The 21,289-nt window shown below is 32.7% G+C and overlaps 1 protein-coding gene across 4 annotated transcripts in view; it reads left to right on the top strand.

Annotated features, from left to right (window-relative positions):
• Positions 1–979: 979 nt before the first annotated feature.
• Positions 980–21,289, top strand: part of LOC100367766 (voltage-gated delayed rectifier potassium channel KCNH8-like) — an 89,311-nt gene continuing 69,001 nt past the window's right edge. For all 4 annotated transcript variants that reach the window (XM_078009156.2, XM_085496148.1, XM_085496147.1 and 1 more), the window contains exon 1: positions 980–1,409. In XM_078009156.2, coding sequence (XP_077865282.1) covers positions 1,334–1,409 — 76 coding nt within the window. In that variant the 5' untranslated portion in view covers positions 980–1,333. The remainder of the gene's footprint in view (positions 1,410–21,289) is intronic.

Raw genomic sequence — 21,289 nt, 5'->3', positions numbered from 1 at the left:
TTTTCTTAAAAGGAGAGACAGGACTATTCTGTTGACCGGCTGTCGCCAAACTATCGCACAAATGAATTGCAGTGTTTGAAGTCAGGTCCCATATACAGTTGTGATTAAACGGTGCTTTATTTGCAACGTAAACATTTACTATGGATCACCCGGGGATCAACAACGAACTATTAACAAACAAATTATTGTCGTTTCATCACTCCTGGACCCCATTTTTTCCATCAATAATAGCCAAGTAATTTGAGATTATTATTTTCAGCAAGAAACGACTGGGAAAAGGTGGTGAAGAAAATGTTATCATGAATTTATTTTAAATTTAAAGTTTTGTTTGTCATTTAAAGCACATTTTTACTTCACTAACACATACGCGCTATTTACAATGAGTGGGTTCAGATGAACGCCGCCGTTGTCTTTTTACTGATAATAGTTCGTTTTTTCAGCCTGTGAAAAAAAAGCTTGTCTGTATGGGCCTCCCTCACCCCTTCCGCCAACGCTTTGATCACTGATAATCAAACAAATATGACTAATTCAGCCTATTATCACTTAACGAGCACCGATTGTTGGTACTTAAAACTCGGTAGGACGAAACAATCTAACAGTGACAAAGCGCTTAGAAATTAAAAGAGGTGTCGGTCTGTTGTTGAATTGAAGATGGACGCAAAGATCAAATAACGAAAGAGTTAGAGGGTCCCATCACATAAGCAGGTATTTTGAAAGGGAAGCCTTGTTGATACCATTTTGATTTTGAGGGGTGGGATAATGACATGTGACGAAAAACGGTGTTACTCCAGTGAATGAAGAAATTTAGAGGCAGCAATTTAAGCTCACCGGTATTATTGAGAATTGACGTTACAGTTCAGTAGTTTTACTTTTGAAAGAGATGAATTCCTGGCGGAATGAATCGTACTCTAATGCTATTGTTTCGTCATAATATTATCTCACCCCTATTAAAAAATGAAACGATCCTCGCATACGCTGTGATGTGCGGCAATATGCAATAGAGCAGTGAAAACACCAGTTTCACACACGCGCCGAGAATTATCAAGCCTCAGAGCGCTGTTGCCTCGCTGTTTGATCTTGTTGTTTGGATTTCTGACTATTAGAATCGCCGATATTTGCCGGAATGCACGTGTAGTCTCTCTGTGGTTGGACCTCTGAACGCGATTTCATCCATTGAACTTGAATCGGAAAATGATCGCGTTGAGAATGCTCGGCTCTGAGCCATCGACTCGTTACGATTCAGCCACTCCACGGGCAAACAGGTTGGCCACTATGTAGACGGTTCGCGTTGCTCGCTGTGACGGTACCCATTTAAACTATCACCGATACAAAAATGCCAGCAAGGAAGGGACTGTTAGCACCGCAGAATACTTTTTTGGATACCATAGCCACTCGTTTCGATGGAACCCGTAAGTAGGTTTATAATATTCAGTGTTGTCATTGTCAGGATGGATGAAGTTTTGCATGAAAAAGGGCGCTATGCGTTTTTTCAGCGAAACCTCAGGACCGTATTAACCGCGCGTTGAGTCCTAAAAATAGTTCACCCGTTGAATGATTCTTCACCACTAAAATTACACACAACAACACAAGCGACCGGACAGTTACTGTCAATATTACCGTACTTTATAAATATCCAGACAAAACAATACATTGTTTATGCTCACTAATTAGGGGAATACAGTATTATTTGTTGATGTATCAGGAACACTTCTCACGTACGTCCTCTCTGATTAAATTTACGAACCTAGCATGGATGATCCCCATGGTGTATGCTTGTTTTGACTGGATTATAGTATATTATTACTTCTGTCTGTCCAAAGTCAAAACTAGTCTAATAGATATGTCACATGCGATCACCTAACCGATTTCAATTCCCCTTTATAATATATGTGTGCATCGAACATATTAGTTCCAAAACAATTATTGGGGAGACTCGAACAGCTGATTGCACGTGGTGAACATTTGAACGCGCTACTACGAGTTTCGTTTTCCGCGGTCGACGAAGAGACGCATAGCTACGTGACACTCGTGCTGTAAAGACAATCATAATAATTATACGTATTTGTTTATGCTAATAAAAACACGAAACCCAGCGAATATTTTTCCTGTGGCGGCGATGATGCACGTCAAAGTCGGTCACGCCTACTTCTGTCGTGCGCAGTCTATACACAGTGTTTCCCGAAACATGTCTCATATATTCCATGTATAATTGCTTGACAATTTGCCGATATTGGAAATACAAGTAGTTTAAACTGACATCTTAAAAAAAATCCATCCGTCGTTCTCCAGTCGTTCACCAGAACATCGGCGACGAGCTTGGCACGCGTCGTTATTCGCGGCGGTTGACGCCTTGTCGACAGTGCAGTGCGTATCTGTCGCCACCGATACAGATGCACGTCACCCATACACAGGCACAGACGCTGGAATTTAAATAGTTTTTTCCCCGTGTTCATAGTAAAATTACACACATATTTAGCAGCTGCGAGCATGTCTCCTAGACAAATGTTATAATGACGCCAATCGGTCACACGGTGGTTTTTAATCGTCTCTTTTTTTTCTTTACCTCGGAGTGCGGTGTACTAGAGACGGTAAACCGGGCTGTCATATTAATCTATTAGAACACGTGACTAACCAGGGGAAAGTAATTCGAAATTCGCTCATGGGCAACGCTATATTGCATAATTCGATACTCCATTAATAGCTACCACAAATTGAAAAAAAGAAAGAAAAAAAAAAGACATTCCAATATGAATAGTCACTTTTTTAATTAACTTTTAAAATTTAATTATTAAAAAAAATGAATAAATATTACATAGTTTGACAAGCATTGTTGAGAGATACTCATAGCATTCCTAGAATGTTGCATTGATGTGTATTTAACAGCCACTGGTACTCTTGTGCTGCATTTGTGTCATGCTAGCATGTTTACACTGTAAACATAAACATGACAGACTCAACTTAAAAACTGCCAGCTTTTTTTTTTTCTGATTCTGTTTTTCACTCATTTTTTTTGTAGATTTATGACTGTCTGATTTCTCCACAAAAATATGTAAATATTTCACTGCTGACAAGCCATGACCAAAATTGATGACTCCCACTTCCAGAATAGAATGTCAATTTCATTTTATTCAGATGGAACATGAGAACCTCCCCCTTCCCTCTATCAGCTGGAAAACCGTATTCCCAAACAGCTATAGCGTCATAAAGTTCAACCGCAAAAAAAATAAAAAAAAATTAAACATCAATAATGTTTAAAGTGAAATGTATCCTTGATGTAATTCTCTAAACACACTTATTGATTCTTTAGTTCCCTGCGCTTTGAATGAATCGTTTGATCTGGTATCCGATATTGTATTACAGTTTTCACCCTATTCATGTTAGTGTGTGTCCATTTATTTGAGTTGAGTTCGTCATTAAAAATAAATTCTATATTTAAACACACTTGAGTTGTGTTTAGTTTATTTTGCCCTATTGTCAACCTATTAACTTAACCAGCAAAAAAATGGAGTGTTTTGAAAAACATATTTTTTGTATCTTTGCATAATTTTCAGGTGAAATTTGATATAATATTTTCATACAGTCACTATACAAAAATGTTTACTATCAATAATTAACATAATATATGTAAAACCTAATTAAAAATGATTATTTATTCTTTTGGTATGGAATAGAAACCATCAGGAAAACTCATTGCAATACGTCTCAAAAGTTTGAACATAAGGAGTAGTACTAAATTTGTTATTAAAGATGGTACTATTGATTAGAAATGTTGAATATTTGTAATTAAGTATTATTATTTAATAATATATATTAAATTTGGAATCTTAGTACAGTATTTATCTACATTAATCTTAATAACATTGAATTCTATCTGATATTTTGACTGGCTATATAAGAGCTGTAGTTTAATAAAATGTTACTGGGGTTTGTCAAAATTTTGGCGAAATTTGTTGTAATTTGATTCTATATTATTATACATGTTACAGTGAATTGCGTATTAAGTTTTGATTCCATATTATGTAATCTATATTAGGCATATCAAGGCATGTAAATGGCTAAACAATAATCATTGGCCCTGTAACCTGCATAATGTTGAACATTAAATTAAGGGGTGTATTTTTTAGGGCTATTTAAAAATATGAATAATATTATATTATATCTTTAGCACCAAGCATTCCCGTAGATTTATATGTGATTTAGTTTTCACCATCTTAGACTGGCATCGAAGTCACCTAATTCCACGCATTGCATGCACGGATTGCTCAGCGATCAAAAATGGGCCGCATCTCAGAATCAATATTCAATGTGGTGCATTTTCCATTAAGATTGGTCTGAGGGGACACCAGACTTGAGTCTCTTGTATAGTCATTAGATCCCTTCATTTTTAATTTATACTATGACTATTTAATTTTCGGTGCTGTGTCCAAGCAAACATTGGTTTTTAAGCTGTGTTTAGTGCATCTAAAATTTGAAACAGTACAAGATTATTACTTTATTAAATACTTAAATTACTTAGTTGATGAACGATGCTATAAATGCTAGGTTTTGATTACTATAGTATGGAAATGTCATAACTTTCAGATTTGAGATTCGAAATGGCCTTCAGAAGATTGTTTACAATACAATCAGGAGATTCTATTGTTTATAATGCTGCTTTATGTGTTATTGTTTCTGAGACAGCTTTTTACATTGTTGTTTCTAAAGCCACTTTACGGGTTGTCACTTCTAAGGTCGCTTTTATGAATCAGAACAACGCTGGTATAAGTTTCCCGTGTTGCATGCCATTAAGTGATATAAAATGTGCCAAAATAATGAAGTAACATCAAGCTTACGACTGTACACATATTGCCCAATATTATTATGCTAATAATGAATTCAAATGAAGAATTAATGGGTTCCAAGAGGATTGGACAGTTGTTAGTGTGACTTACACAGTTGCTCACATTTATGCATCTGATTATCCAATGAATGGCATGGTGGGAGAAATCTATCATCATTTGCAATTCTTAATATTGCATATTGCATTATTATGTTAAAAAAATTTAAAATGCAGTATAGACAAATAAACAAATATTTTTCAATGTTGATAACCAAACTAGATTATCGTAAATTAATAAAATTTGTACAAAAGTATACGTTGTAGCACCTATAATTATATATATAATATATATATAAGTTTATATATAATATATATATAAGTAACCAACATACATATATACTAGAAGTTTTCAGTGTTTTTACAAAATTATACTTTAGTTATATACATCTGGAACAACTTTGCGAGTTCATAATTAAACATAATGATATGTAATCATTGGTCAGTATTAAAGCGAGAGGGTCGTCACCTGCGCACGCATGGAAATTGAGTCCCAAACGACACGCTAAAAATGGAAAGGCTCATGGGTAGACACTTGTTAGTAAGCAATGACATGCTATTTGCATCTGACGAATGCGCAGGTGACGACTCCCCGGATTTTCTGTTTACTGGGCATATTGCTTTGAAAGACCGAGGTAGCTCAGTATTAAGATGACTATCCTTCACTTTGGAGACCATATCATAAAAATTATCATCATAACATTTAGCATATTATTAAATGTGGAAATACCTTCCAAGTACCAAGTGCATTTATCAAATCCCACATGGTGTTTGGATGCCACTACCCAGATATGGCATTTGTTTGTCCTCTTTTTATGTTCGATATTGTGCATAATGAGGGGATATCGAAATGAACAAAAAACGTCTATTGCTTGTTATTGTGTGTATTGTCTTTAATGTAAAGGGGAAAGGGGGGGCAATGCTGAACATGCATACTTTGGTAATGAATTTTTGTTATTTTAAATTTATACAGCTGTATTTCCCATATAATGAAAACTATCTTTAGCTGAAAAAGTCAATTTTTTATTGTTACCTTTTTCCTGAATAAAAACTGCATAATTTATTCATACTTTCCCAAATATAATTCAAATTATAATTTTAAGTTCAACATTGTTTATTTACACAATTTGATCAAAAGTTTCGAAAAAAATGCTACGACCCTGATAAAACTCTAGGATGATATAATGTACCTTAGCCACTGTCAGTGAAATATAACAAGCTGGAATATCATTCATGCGAATCACTTAACACTTTTCACATAATAGAATTAAAGATACAATTTCAATAGAAGAGTTATATTGTATTGCATAAAGTCAATTGTGTTGTGATGCATTACTGGAAATATATATTGATAATGGCACGTTCATCTTTCTGTGCCTTAAAACATGATTACCATATTTGCTCTAGCAGAAGCACACAAAAATGGCATTTTATTGTGTCCTGGATCATTAAAATATATATGAATTTAATATTGACAGTACATTTTTTACGTAACTTAACTCCTAAGCTGGTTTTCTGCTGGGATTGTCATTAATATTTTCGACTTATTCACCTGTGTGACTTATACAAGACGTATTTAGGTAGATTAATGTAGACAATTTGAACATGTGGCAATTTTGAAAGCAAGGGCTAAGCTAGATATAAGCCAGCTTTAATTAAGCTATCAGTCAAATACTAAGTTGTTCTCTGTCCTTGCCGAACATAGACCCCGCTATTGTTTGCGTAGACGTGCTATATGATGGTACACACAATTATTTGCAGTTTGGCAATATCTTGAACATTTTATAATGTTAACATTGAAATAAATAATAATTTATAAAAACTTGTGATATTAAAGCGCGGTGGTCATCGTGCAGCGCGTGTTTGAATTTCAGGTAAATAAACAAAGTATTTTACATGCGTTGTATACGTCACTATGAGTCCCATATCGAGGAGGACGCAGCGCGATGACTACTGCCCTTTAAACTGTTAGTATTCTGTAATATCCATTAAATTCAAAACAATGGACATTGTTCGCCCTTAGCTATGGAAAGATGCGACTATTTACAATAAGATAAAGAGATAATGCATGGTACAAATTTGTTAAAATTATCTGCCCTGCATTTCCATCCTGCTTCCAATATGAGCTTATCTGTATGTATCTAACTCAGCAAAGGGAGGGGAGGGGGGGTTGAATTGATGTTCGATGTCATTTGTTTGACACTATTATTAGATTATAAGTCTCTCAATTTAAGAATTAAAAATTGTTACTGGTATATTTATGTCTATTTTAGTTGACTGTTCTTATTTGAATATCAATCCTATTAAAATTGGGAAAAATGTCTTGTTTTGGTACAATACTACTAGGAATAATAGATGTCTACATTGTGACATAACAGTCTAGTTAAAGGGCCGTACACACTCGTATTTTAGAATCTTTTGCGCGGAATACACAAGTTTGCCTCGTATTGAATTAAAAATGAAATAAAACAGTAAAAATTTGTGTATTTACAACACATCCATTTAAAAATTTACAATAACTTATTTGCTCGCTTTGAAGTACACTTTAAATAAATAGAATTGCTTTCCTTGTATACTGATTCATTAAAATGCGACTTACTTTGACCGTGTTCATACCTCGGTTTTACACTGCATATGTGCTACTAATAGAGTAAATACTGTATACATTTATGAGTAAATAAATCTGTACTCATATGCAAATTAACCACTGTGCCTAGAACAGTTGAGTCCTTGCTGTATTCTTGTGTGTAGTGTTTTAACATTTTGAGCTAACCTTTTAAATGCCAAAGTCAACATAGATTACCGCCTTTCATTCACTGTAAATAAGTAAATTTTAACCAATTTAATCTACACTTTCTCAAAAATATTGATTGAGATATGTAGCCATTGGGAACTTATGTCTATTTGCTTCAAATGCAATTTGAAAAAAAATATTGAAAAATACTTACAATTAGAAAAAAAAAATGTTGTAATAAATATCAATTGGAAAATTTATGGCATATATTTTTAAAATTTATGCATCATACAGCGTTTCAAGCTTCAATGGTTGTACTGATAAAATATTTGTAGATGTGTTCTTTTTATGTGACTTTTAATTAACCAACAGAAATTTGTCATGAATGCATGATTTCTGGTGAGTGGGGGTGGCGGTGGTATGGTACAATGATGCTATTGCCTCATTGCATTATGGGTAATGTATGTATGAGGAACGGTGCATACATCAAAGGAAAAGTGCATCTTTTGAACTCTGTTGTGGAATTTATTTTTATTAATTTTAGCATTTGTCTAAGTTAATGGATATTTATACCCAATAATTAATTATCATTCGCAAAAACAAAGATACAATAATGGAAATATTAGCTTATCAATTTTAATTTGTAATGAATTCTCAAGCTCATTCACAGTTGAACAGTGAAGGCATTCCCCAGGTGAAAATACAAAATTATATGCAAAGAATCAGATTGTGACCTATAAAAATAGTGTTGGTAAATTTAATTTTTAATTCTAAAATTGTCACCAAAAAATGTGGTTTTATTTTTATATTTTATTGAATATTAATTTTTTTCTAAAATTAGTACAAAATAAAATGTTACATAGATAGTTTAAACTGGTGTGTGCGATGACCTGTAACATGAATATTTATATTCTGGGCCTGGAAAAGTGAACATGCTTAGTTTGATGTATGCATGTATATTCATTTGACTATTAAATTCATCTAAAATTGTGCAATAACCTATAAAATAAAGTTCATGTATGGGTATAGTGGACTAGTCCACTACAAATAATTTTTCAATCGTATTTACAAATAACAAAATTTTTCTCTCAAATTTCCTCTGTCTGCCCAGTTTTCAAACAGATATCTCTTATCGCAACAACGACCGATACAATCAAAAAATGGTGTGATTATACAAAGACATTATCATGATTAATAAGCTTGCAACACAACAGTAATATAGCATTTATTTTGACATTTATTTTGTAACTTTTGAAAGCAGCAGTTTAGATAGCATCCTATTAAATTATTATATACCGGTAATATGAAATTATTATCTTAAATATTATCTTAATGATTATCCTAATGATTTTCTTAAATGATTGCAGATAGTATGATTATTTATAATTTGATAATTTCTTATACCATGGTGCAAATTATAGAAAAGATATTAACTAGAAAATCGTTACTGGAGTGTAAATTTGTTTTTTGTAAACAATGCCATGTTGAATGCAATGCAGAATGACAGACTACTGACCGTTTTAATGTCTTCTTGCTTATTTCGTATTGGTATAATCTCTCGATCTAATAACATAAAGGCCCCCTGGGGTAAGGTGTTCACTTGCAGCTACCTTATACGCATTTACCTAACATCGTTAATTTGGTACGTTTTTTGTCGTTAGTGCGGCCATTGTGTTCATGAAATGTTGCATTATTTCCCCGCAAGCTCCTCAAAAAAATGAATCATTATGTTTCATGCGGTTGCTAAGGGTTTGCAAGTATATATATAATTGTTCTGATGTCATCTTCTTCATGGTGTGACCTTTGACATGCATACATTATAAAAATTATAATGCTTCAGCCTATTTGGTTTAATTGCATCTGTGCAATTGAATGTTGCAGATAAATAAAATCTCGTCTTGTCTTGCTTGTGCACGACAACGCATGAAAACCTGTAATTTGTTGAACCTGAATATATTTCTTCATGACTATCACATATTTTCAATTCTTGCCAATTTGTAGTGTGATTCCGAGATGATTTTGGATGATTCCTTGTTGGGATCGGCTTGCAAGATTCAATCAGCATGTTGTTATGTTTATGGTGCAAAATGTCACACATCAATAATTATGTTAATTCGGAAATCATCCAGCCAAGTTTTATAAGAAATATAGCCCAAATTTAATCAAAATTCCCGGTAAATTTTTTTTTTAAAATTAAAAATTGCACAGCTTTCTAATTTTATTGGTGCCATACTTATCATAACAATTGGGCTTTTATTTTATTGTTGTTGATTTTTTTTTTTTTTTTTTGAAAGTCTGGCATAAGATGGCAGTTCTGGATATTACATTTTATTTTTCCGTTCTTTCTTTATGTACAAATTGTTAGTGCTGATGGTAAATATAGTGCATTTAACTACGGAAGCCATTAATTATTCCATGTTTGGGATTTATACATACATGTGACTGGGCTGTTTGATTGTCTTCCTGTCATAGTGACATTAATATGGCAGTTGTATTACCTATATGCTGTCCCAGTATCACGGATGCTCGACCAAACCTTGAATTTGAACCTCTGACTGTGGATTAATTTGGCCTCATTATTCAGTCTGTGATACACTGATACATTTGTAATCTAGTCTAATATTACACACCTTTAAAAAAGAAACAAAAAACTCACACAATAAGGCTATCAGTTTTATAATGTGTTTTATCTGTGGTGATATTTAATATTATCTTCTGTGATATTTTTAAATAGGTAATTACAGTATGATATGATATCAAAATACAATCAAACTGGGATAGTAATTAGCTGGATTCTTCATTGGAAATTAACCATGGAAACAAAATGACTGCGTTAGTGGAATTGTGGGTAGAAAAATCATATATTTTTGTTTTTACAATGTTTTTTTAAACAATTTTTTTATGTGACATTCAATGTGCAAAATGGTGAATATAAAGCAATCCAAAAATATATAAATTATAAATAAGAAGATGATTCATCATTTATCCTCAACAACTCATCTCATAATGGTTAGTATCCACAATACATCACTCAAATTCCCACGTTATTTAATAATTCTTTTTTTTAATATTTTCGCATGTTGATAGTATAATTTTGTGTGGGACGGATATGAAAACATGATGGGAACACCTGCTCATTTTTATGCAAATGATAGCCAGATGTGATTTTGTTTATTACTAATATTAGATTTTGTATGTTTGTCACGCACGAATTGCCATTTTCATCACGGTATATATTGTTTAAATATCCTAAACTGTCAACAGCAGTTGACATGATTTCACATAAATATTTGCTGATTTTTTTATTCTCATTCTAACAAAAAATGCATTAATTTGTCAAATTTTAATTAATATCTGCCAATTTAATGAATGTTATAATATTGTCATTCGTTTTTATAATTTCTTTGTTAATGACTTGCTGTCTAGGTTGCTGTTAAACAATTAATTTTTTTAATCTGTGTGTATTACTGGATAGAAAAATATTAAAAATATATTCATCTTTTCCGACCAGGATGATTTCTGATAATCTGGATTTAAAATATTGAGCAAGCAGAATGTTATAACGGAGTGGTATTTCATGGCTTCACATGGCAAGCAGGTATCTGTTTTCACATAAGAATTCAACCTACTGACATGCAACGATGACAATTATATCCACCATCTGACAGGGTATTAAGGTCTTGCCTTGAATTGTCATGAAAAAAATTACAAAATTTAATGGGTTTTTAATGATAAAATATTTCATCATACTGTTCTATTGAATCTGTCATTCAATTTTCTATTGATGTAATAAAACGATAATAATAAGGATTTTTCACAAAAAAGCTAATTTATTGATGAGAGAATCCATAATTTTCACTATTACACTGACAATTAAATGTGAACAGTTTTTGAAATAATAGCATCAATGTGCACACATGCAAAGAAATTCATGAGAAACATGAATCTTTTTAAACCTTGGTCTGAGAAAACTGTTACGAGGAAAATTTTACTCAATTTTTTTCATTTTTTTTTTCAAGAATGTTGATCAAGAATTGTAGCAAGTGGACATTTTGCAAAATTTTTAACAAAACTATCAAAAAATACATACAAATTGTGTAAAATGTTACCAATATTTTGGCAGGAAATATATTGCAGTAAGTATATTAATTGATTCCCATGGCATACCATGGTTTGCAATTCACATACTTAACATTCTGTATTGTCTATGTACATTTTAGATAAACAAATTATGAGAATTAAAATTTGGTGCCAAATATTGCATGTAATAAATAAAGAATATATTAAAATTCAATTTAAATGAATATATAAATGTTTAAATGAATAAATCTTTAAATAAAGATGTAAAAAAATATTTTTAAATAAATCTTTAAGTAAATCTTTAAAATATATAAATCTTTAAATAAATCTTTAAATAAATCTTTAAATAAATCTTTAAATAAATCTTTAAATCTTTAAATCTTTAAATAAATAAATAAATAAATAAATAAATAAATAAATAAATAAATAAATAAATAAATAAATAAATAAATAAATTTTTACAATATCTCATTTTAAAATGTGATTATGTTATGCCTGACTGAAAATACTTGTACCCAACACATATATATAGTTCATTCATGCAAATTAGATGCAGGCCATATAAAATAAAACTTCTGCTATACCCAATTAACCTACTGAAAAATTTGGTGGATTTTTGTTGTTGTTGGTTTCACTAGACTGTTTGAAAGAGGGGATGTTTGCAAAATTGTTTAATATGATTGACGTGTCTTAACCTATATTTTAGATATTTTGAGTGGATCACATTCAAACTATGGACTATTTATCATGACAGACTTATTCATTCATTTTATGATTTAATTCCCCGATGGTCAACCATATTGATCATAAAAATTCTCCTATATCGAGCATTTCCACCATTCCAGATATCAGGTGTTCAACCGTTTTTTCCACAGACCCTAATAATTTTTAGACAGTAAATTTTGATGGTATGTAAATGATATTGTAATCACATTTTTGTGTGAGTATCTCTGTTTCGTCATTGCAAAAGTGTTTTGGAAATCATTAATGATGTAACTCATTTTGCAATTTTATATATTTATATATAAAAGCATTCCCTCCTAATCTGGCACATAGTAAACAAAAATAGTCCTTTAGATATTTGTACGACTAAGCACCCACTCCTGATATAACACAATTTCGCAAGCTGAGTACCCTGAATGTCGAAAGATTACGGTATTTTTTTCTTGGCCAAGTTTATACTTTTTTATTTCAATCATGAAGTCCATTTGTGTTCATATTATATTGGTCTAAAATTGTAAAAAAAAAATCATTGATCTATTCTGTACCTCTACAATCACTATAACATTGTTATTTGATAGCATTGAAATGCAATGGACATTCACCGCTGCTGTTGCTATCATCGAAACCTGACTTTTCAGTGTCAAAATACACAAAATTAATTAAAAATATCTTGGAAATTACATCAAAATCAGCAACGAGATGATGTTAAAAATTATGCACTCTCCTTTGTTACCTTGATTGGAATCACCTTGTCACCCAGCATGCATCTGTATGTGATCGGCAACATCCATACGAAGGCACTCTATGAATAAGGTATTCCACTGAGGTTAGGAATCGTCTAATTTTTATCACGAATAACATTAGTTTTTTGATTCACATCTCCTTTCAATGCAAATTTATTTCAAAATTGTTTTCTGTATTTGATATTTTGGGTAATTAGCAATTGAGTAGTAAAAACTGCAAATAGCCGTTGCGTAGTAAATTCAAAAATAGATCTTCACGATGCAAGGCGCATTTTTGCCACTAGATTTAGAGACGCAGCAACCCGTAAAGAAATTTTTTTTTGCTCCAAATGACCTTCCGTGAAAGTAACGAAAATAAAATCCTTGCGACAATAAAGCTTATTGGTTGACCTTTGACACAGATTTGTAATCAGGGTACCAGTATAATTTCAACCTGATTCGCCGATCTGGTGATTGATTTCGCCTCAATGTGTTTTTGAAATAAAGGAACAATATATAGCTGTGTTTTTTTTTTTCACATATTATTCAATTCAGTGATAATAAAACTAAATTAACTTTTGTGAAACACGCATGGTGACATGTAATATAATATATGGAATATGTTTAATAATAATAACATGCAAATGACTAGGGAACTTAATTTTTGGTTGACAAAGGACATATCTTTTTTTTGCTCTCCATAACTGTTATTTTTACTTGCAGAGCATGAACATCCTAATATTTGAATCGTGTGTGTTAGTTTCACAAATCATTTTGCCTGACCAGTATATAGATAATAATAATAAATTGACCAGAAACACATTTTTGAAAAAAGAATAAAAAAATTGTTAGGCTCTCTGCATGGGTGCACAAGCATTTCTCAGTCACCTTGGCTGTTGAAAGTCAGTAGAGGGCGCCATTGGTAAGAATAATGATTTCAAATTAAAAGCAATGGCCTTGATAGTCTGATGATTGTGCAGGTGTTCAATGCAATGTACATGCTCGGTAAACTGATTTATTGACTTTTCTCTGTGCTGTATGTGTTTAACTCTAATTTCCATTTTTTAAAAGCCTATGCTTGAACTTGAAAGACTGTAATGAGAAAAACACTATCAATCCTCGGGGGCGGACATCCGGGCATTTTCAACGCCTGGCAACCTGCGGCCCAAAACTCGCAGAAAACAGTACTTTGGGATGATTGTTGAGACTCCCCTGAACAGTGTAACACGATTAGCCCTACGTGTGTAACATATATAAATTTGGTTGTTCAGGATTACTGCAAAGTTGAGTTTGTGTTGTTTTCTCGAGTTTTCATCGGCGCGACCGGCGTTCCACAGCAGCGCGCACAGAGCCCATAGAAATGCATGGTACAGTGGTGCGCGTCTTGGCAACGTGGAACGTCTGTGACGTAGCTCCGCCCCCGAGGATACAGTTTTTTTTAAATTTCTGGCATCAATTAAGTGTCATGATGTGAGTGTACTGTAATGTTACAAAGTAAAATGTTTTAATCATTACATGTTAACAGCTCTTAACATTGTAGTCAGTATAAAATATCTGATAATAAATGCTGACACTAGAAAAATGAGTTCAAAATGCTTACAATTCCAATTTTTTTAACCAAAAATCAGCGTTTTGAACTGGAAAATTGACTTTTGTCGCCAGGAAGCATGCAGTATCTGTAGGTAACAAAATCATGTCAATCTTGTTTGAAAATAAAAAAAAATATTTAAAAAAATAGGTAAAGGTTATTGAACAGAAACTTTATTACATTCATAAAGTAGCCTTTTTTGTGGAAAAACAATCTGACCTTGTTGAATGAGTTGAAATATAACGTAATCCGAAAATCATTCATGAGCGGCTCAATTGATTAATCTCAATTTGAACGCTCCATCAGTCGTATTATTTTATTGGTTCCCAATAAACCTTGCGAAAGGGCATCTTTAAAAAATTACACTGAAGGAAAATAATAATAAAAACGGTATTTTTATTTTACAGGTTAGTCGTTGCAGGTATTTCAATTTGCAGGAGTACCAGTATACTCGACTTAGTACCCAGGGATATATACATTTAGTGAACCAAATAAATAATTTCAATATAGTGTAGCAGGTTCTTCTTCAGAATGCTCCATTGACATTAATATTGTATTCGTACTACTCACACACGCAGTACTATAAGTACAGTTAGTTCATGTCATTAAAATTCATCTTGGTTGTCAGCACACTGATTGACCAATTTTATCGTTCTTCAATTTTTGAATGCATATTTTGAACCCAAATTATTATTTTTTTAAGGAATTATGATGTATGACTTTATGAATTATGAAGTATACTGATCCAGAAGTGCTATAAACTGACAGAGATCTGATCTATATATTTGATATATGAAATTGCATTGTAATCATGGATTTGCGTCACATATTTAATTCAGGAAAAAAAATTGAAAATCAAAATAATAAATATGTCAAATGTGATAAGGCTGGAAAGAAAAGATTTCTTGTCCAGAGATGTTTTGAAAATGCGATTCACCATTCTTCTTTTATTTTTACACTCAGAATCAGAAAGACAAGATGTGCATATTCACTAGAAACAAATCATCAGTGAAATAAAATCTCACCATTAGATAATTGTATTCATGGGTTATATTATTATTTAATTTATAAATCTATCCTAATTTTATCATTGTGTTTATAAATTGAAAGTGGTACCAGTTCCATTTTGCCATCACTTTGAAATTAAATAAAAAGTTATATAAACTGCTGAGTTGTCATCTGCGCAAAAAAAAGACGACCAGTGTTTTGCTGTTGTTTACAAATAAGTGTCTACCAATGAGCCTTTGCAGTGACTATACATGGGCCTTTGTATTCTTAGAGTGTGTTGTTATTGTATTTTAGGACATAGAATTTTTCCTCGTACATGAGTGACAACTGCTTTGCTTTAAATGGCACCTATAGTACACATGTAGAAATGTCTTTTTCTTCTCAAAACAAAAAAATAAATAATTAGCCATTGTTGATTGCCTTGGAGAAGCACATGCTGTAAACAGATGCGTAATGGACGAATAAATTATTTCTATAAATGTTCCTATGTTGATGTGCTATAAAAAATACAATGCAATAATTTAATGATTTAAAGTGTGGTCATGAGTGTATCTATTTCTCATCAATTACAATTTGTTTTATTTCAAGGTTGGGTGAATAGTGAAAGGTCTGCCTCTAGTCATGGACAACGTGGCCATATTTTGGTCAGAATATTTGCAAATGAAACAATTGAAATGTTGTGCGTATATACAAAGTACATTTTTTTCCCCAATGTTTTTTTTTGATAATGAATATCAGTTGCCACCATGACCTTGAAAATTGTATACATGATAGACAATTAGTGGCTTTCCTTGTTGTCATCCAAGGGCAATTGAAAGAACACCCAAACCAAATAAACAAACTAATTGACTTATGAACGAATTGTCTAATAGGTGTTTTTGGAATCCTTTTCAAAAGTGACATACCACGTGAAATTAATTGTAAGTGAATACCTGCATCATACATTAATTTATAAAAAAACATGCATAGCATTTGAAAGAGAATCATGTACACCAATGTTCATGATTTTTAGAGGTTTGAATAGACAGTAATAAACTATATTTAAAGAGGATAAAAACATGCAATAATAGTCTTACACATGGTCCTTAACAATGTTTTCAACTTTACCACAGAGCTGCTAATATCAGTAGTTTGAAAATAAGATTAGTCATAATATGAACTGACTTAAATTGCTTTCATTGTGTTTGGATAGTGTGTGTACATTATCGCATTTTGAGTTTCATATTTAGCCTCTCAGATGCCAATTATGTGCTTTTCAGAATGACATACATCAGGTGAGGAATAAGTTAGGAAGTATAGCCATACCACTGGGGTCTCAATTTTCTGCCCACGAAAATGTGGGCAATTCACACAATTCAGCTAAAATTTATTGGCCAAGCTCAAGGGAAATCATAATGTAAGCCACTACAGTATTGTTGATCTTTAAATTTAAAACATGTGTCTTTTGAACAAAAGTTGAAAGCATATACATTTTTTCATTAAGCCAAGGAAAAGCAATGAGAATATTGGTTACTCTCTCTATACCTTATCTGGTCATGTCACTGTAAAATTACACAGGGCTGACAGGAGATGGGTTAAAACATAATGGCTGAAATAAACAAACACTGAGCTAGCACAAATGGAAAATAAACAGACTACCTATGTATTAGATTAGTAAATATTGGAATACATGTAGCTAAATAAATATAATGCATTCTGATTGGCGACCTAACTGTTACAATGGGCTGCTTAGAAATGAAAAGCACACAACCCCCTTGATACTGTAGTTGAACAGGCCTGTGTTTTTTTAGAATTTAATTTTGTAGCTTCCATGTGCCATAGACATTATATATTAATACCACCTTATCGACTGAAGTAATCTATCATGTCCATTAGGTCTTTCTCTGACAACAAGTGGTTCCAATTGACTACCTAATGCATTTGCTGAACATACCATTTATTCTTTTGCAAATTAATCACTTCACCGGCGTGGTACTATATCTACTTTGCTATCACATTACCGAAATGAAATAAAAAGTGATATACTGCTGTTGTAAAAGTAACCGAGCGGCATTCAGAATGAATCCTTGCTTAAAGAGAGGTTGAAGTCAACAATAAATTCCCTAAGATTTGTTGACAATTTGTAGATAGAGTCTCTAATCATCTCGATATATTTCAACATGTAACAGCTCTTTAAGTGGTGTCTTCAGCTTCAGTTTTGTACTGAATTTATACTCTGTGACTTTCTCACTCAAGCAAGATCTTTTGCGAATAAAGTCTGTTGTTAACTTAGTTTATTGTTAACAATTAAGATTTGTTAAATGATATATTTCATGTTCGTAGCATGCCTGTGATGATGACATGCAATGTACCCTTGCAGAAATATCCGGGATCCCATTGGCTTCTTGCGTGGATTGATCACATTTACAGTCTGTCAGACTCGTGTATAGCTTGCGGATCAACTGTGAATTCTTACAACCATTTTCCAAACGCTATCTTGAATGCCGCTTGGATGGAGGTTTCATTGATTGAAATGTACCATGCTTAACAAAAGTAGATTACAACACACAACCATTATAGACTATTATAGGAATTAAGAATGCAAGAACTATTGCAGACTATTGATTTATCAACCCACCTGCTCAAGCGGATCTTGGTGAACATGTATCAGTTAGTTTTTAATTATTCTTCGCTTGCCATCCATACTCTCTATGTGTGCAAGGGATAAACAAACACAAGATCAAAGAAACCTACAGCTTGAATATACATTTACCAAAAAAAAAACTGACCTGGGATTACTTGCACTTATCCAATCCCTCATTTATCCTTTCATGATGCTTGGATGAGCTACTTGTTCTAGAAGCTTTTTGACTTTCCAGCATTACCGAATTTGCTTTTTTTAATTGCACATGAAAGCAGTAAGTCATATTTTAAAGTTTTAATATTTAGTTTATATGCGCTTCTTGTAGAGCAAATACCATAAATCGTTTTTTGACAGAGTGGCAAAAATACCTGAGACAGAAAATGCTGACAAATATACTTTGATTTATTCTTGGGTGTCACACAAGTATTGATTCATTTCGTCCTACTCCACCTCGAGTCAGTGGAAAGTATACACTAGAGAACGATGCTACTGCACTACTACTAATGAGTCATATATCTTTTTCATATTTCTGTGTACAGTAAATACTTTCATAAGACTGATGTAGTATCGTGTGTAATCCAGTGCATATTTGATGTGGATAAATAGTTCCATCTATTCCCAGATGCATGAAGGCTTTATGTTGTTTCTTGTAGCTATCTGGTATTTAGTTCTGTCATTTGAATTATTCTATATTTTATAACTACAAGATTCAAGCTCAAATAATATTGAACACTAAACATTAGTTTCTTGTTTATTAGGTTATATATCTTTTTCATAGTTTAAACCTTATTTGTGTGCTCAGATTTGTGTTCTTCTTGTTCAGTTCCATGTTACCGGTTGACATACATTAGGTCCATACCTGTAACTGTCACATACATGTCTGCTGTTGGCTCTTATGAAATTTAGCTAAAATAATTAGTCTAAATGTTACTGAACATTATTTTAGTCATACAACCAAATAGCATCTTAATCACTGGCAGTTTAGTTATCTCCTGAACGACACAGGTCATTACAACACCAACAAAATGAGCTGTCCATCCCTATTGATACTGTCTAAATTATGGATAATTACTTTTTTGAATAACAATTTATTATATGTATACTTGACTGATACTGCTTAAAGTATGTAGGTCATTTTATCTTTCACACTTTCAGATTAATGTTTTTGTAATTTTGTGCAACTTAAAGGGAAAGACTATTCAATGTACCCCCACCTGAAATCCTAATTTTTAACCGACCCCAACCCTCTACTGGCCCCCAAATTAATTATTTATGCCCATATTGAGGACACGTATAGTTATATAGAGGGGCATATACAACTGAATCGGGGACTGGAATGTTAGGATTAGAGTTAGGGTAAGGGGTGCGGGTACATTGGAAAGTCCTTCCAGGTTAAGTATTTCTGTTCTGGGGTTGAATGTGAATAACTGTGTTCTATATAACGACTCTGATAGATGAAATCAAATAACTTCATTAGCCATGTATATACGCATGCTGTACTTCTGAGTAACACTTGAACAGTATTACATGCAGTATTTCTGTTCTACTTGAATGTCAAGATCTACTCTTCAAGGTATATTAAATATGATAATCCATATTAGATCCACTCTGCTTAATGGTCTGTGTGGTTGGTAATAATTATGTTAATGATTATCACAAACAAGTCAAGTTAATGGTATGCTAAGTGGATCAATTCTCACAGTCCACTACGTTTTGTTAATGTGCAAATATACTAAATAATGTTAAGCATGACACAAATTTATCAAATTTATTCATCGGTAGTGTGCATCAACATGCACTCAGTGTTTTGGAAATCATGCATGTCCTTGACACATGTAATCTGAAACGTAAAATACTATAAACGTAATGATCCAACCTCCCGGGTGTAATCGTTTATAGAATACTGATTAATATCACACGAATAATTGGTTCAATAAATTAGCATCCCAATAACCTTCCTGTCTACAAATGCACCTTTTTTGTTTTGAAACCAAGCCAAACCAAAACCAATAATTTTGCATTGTAATCTAGTCGTAATGTACTACATACACACATACTTTTCCTTACACTATACTGCGTTTGACATGATTTATGTTTAGTAACTGACATGGTTTTTTGATGTAATGTATTGTCTCGTATTGTGAGGTATTTATTATATAAATTGCTCGACACGGAGAAGCGGCTGCGCCATTTTATTGGACCCTCACACACGCATATGCATCTGGTGAATACAAGTATAGACGGTACTCTGCTCTAGTTAGCGTGTAAATCCAGCCCTTAGCAAACCGTAACTTGTCTAAACATAGCAGGATGCATCAGTCTGTTTAATGTCAGCGTAATTGCATGTTCATAGAGAATTAGGCATTAGCCCAGCTGCAGGTGAATTATTATTGAAATCGTTTTTCTTAAATGCATAATAGTATGCATGTAGTAAAACTGCCTTGGTAAGAGTATACGGAACCTAATTCTGAATGGATGTTAAGGAATAGTATGATCATCTCTGGGGAGTTATTCTCAGTGGGGTAGAACATCCCTTCAAGAAAATTGCTCTTCGGAATACTGATTGCGGATGATTGGAGTTTGGACACTGATGAATGACTTTTCATCCCAAAAGGTGGATTACAGAAATCTTTTGATATCAATATTTTTGATTAGTTATTAGAACGGATGATCAAAGTTGCTAAGCAGTCGAATGTCCTTGAAGACATTCACTTAAAAGCAACAAATGTAATGACTACATAAACTCATAACACGCTCAAATTCAGTTCATTCCTTTCACTTTTAGGTATTCAACTGTCAGTCTGCTGTGGTTGTCTCATCTTTCTCGCTATTAGTAGATGTCATGTTACTACATACCAATTGATTATATTGTCATAACAATAACGAATATTCCCCCAGTGAGTATTGTACAGTGAGTTGACTCGCAGGTGGGATT

This window comes from Saccoglossus kowalevskii, chromosome 22 (assembly GCF_978046115.1).
Source record: "Saccoglossus kowalevskii chromosome 22, keSacKowa6.1, whole genome shotgun sequence".
NCBI classification, from domain to species: Eukaryota; Metazoa; Hemichordata; class Enteropneusta; family Harrimaniidae; genus Saccoglossus; species Saccoglossus kowalevskii.
The sequence above is the reverse complement of the archived record's forward strand: the minus strand, read 5'-3'. Positions and strand labels throughout refer to the sequence as shown.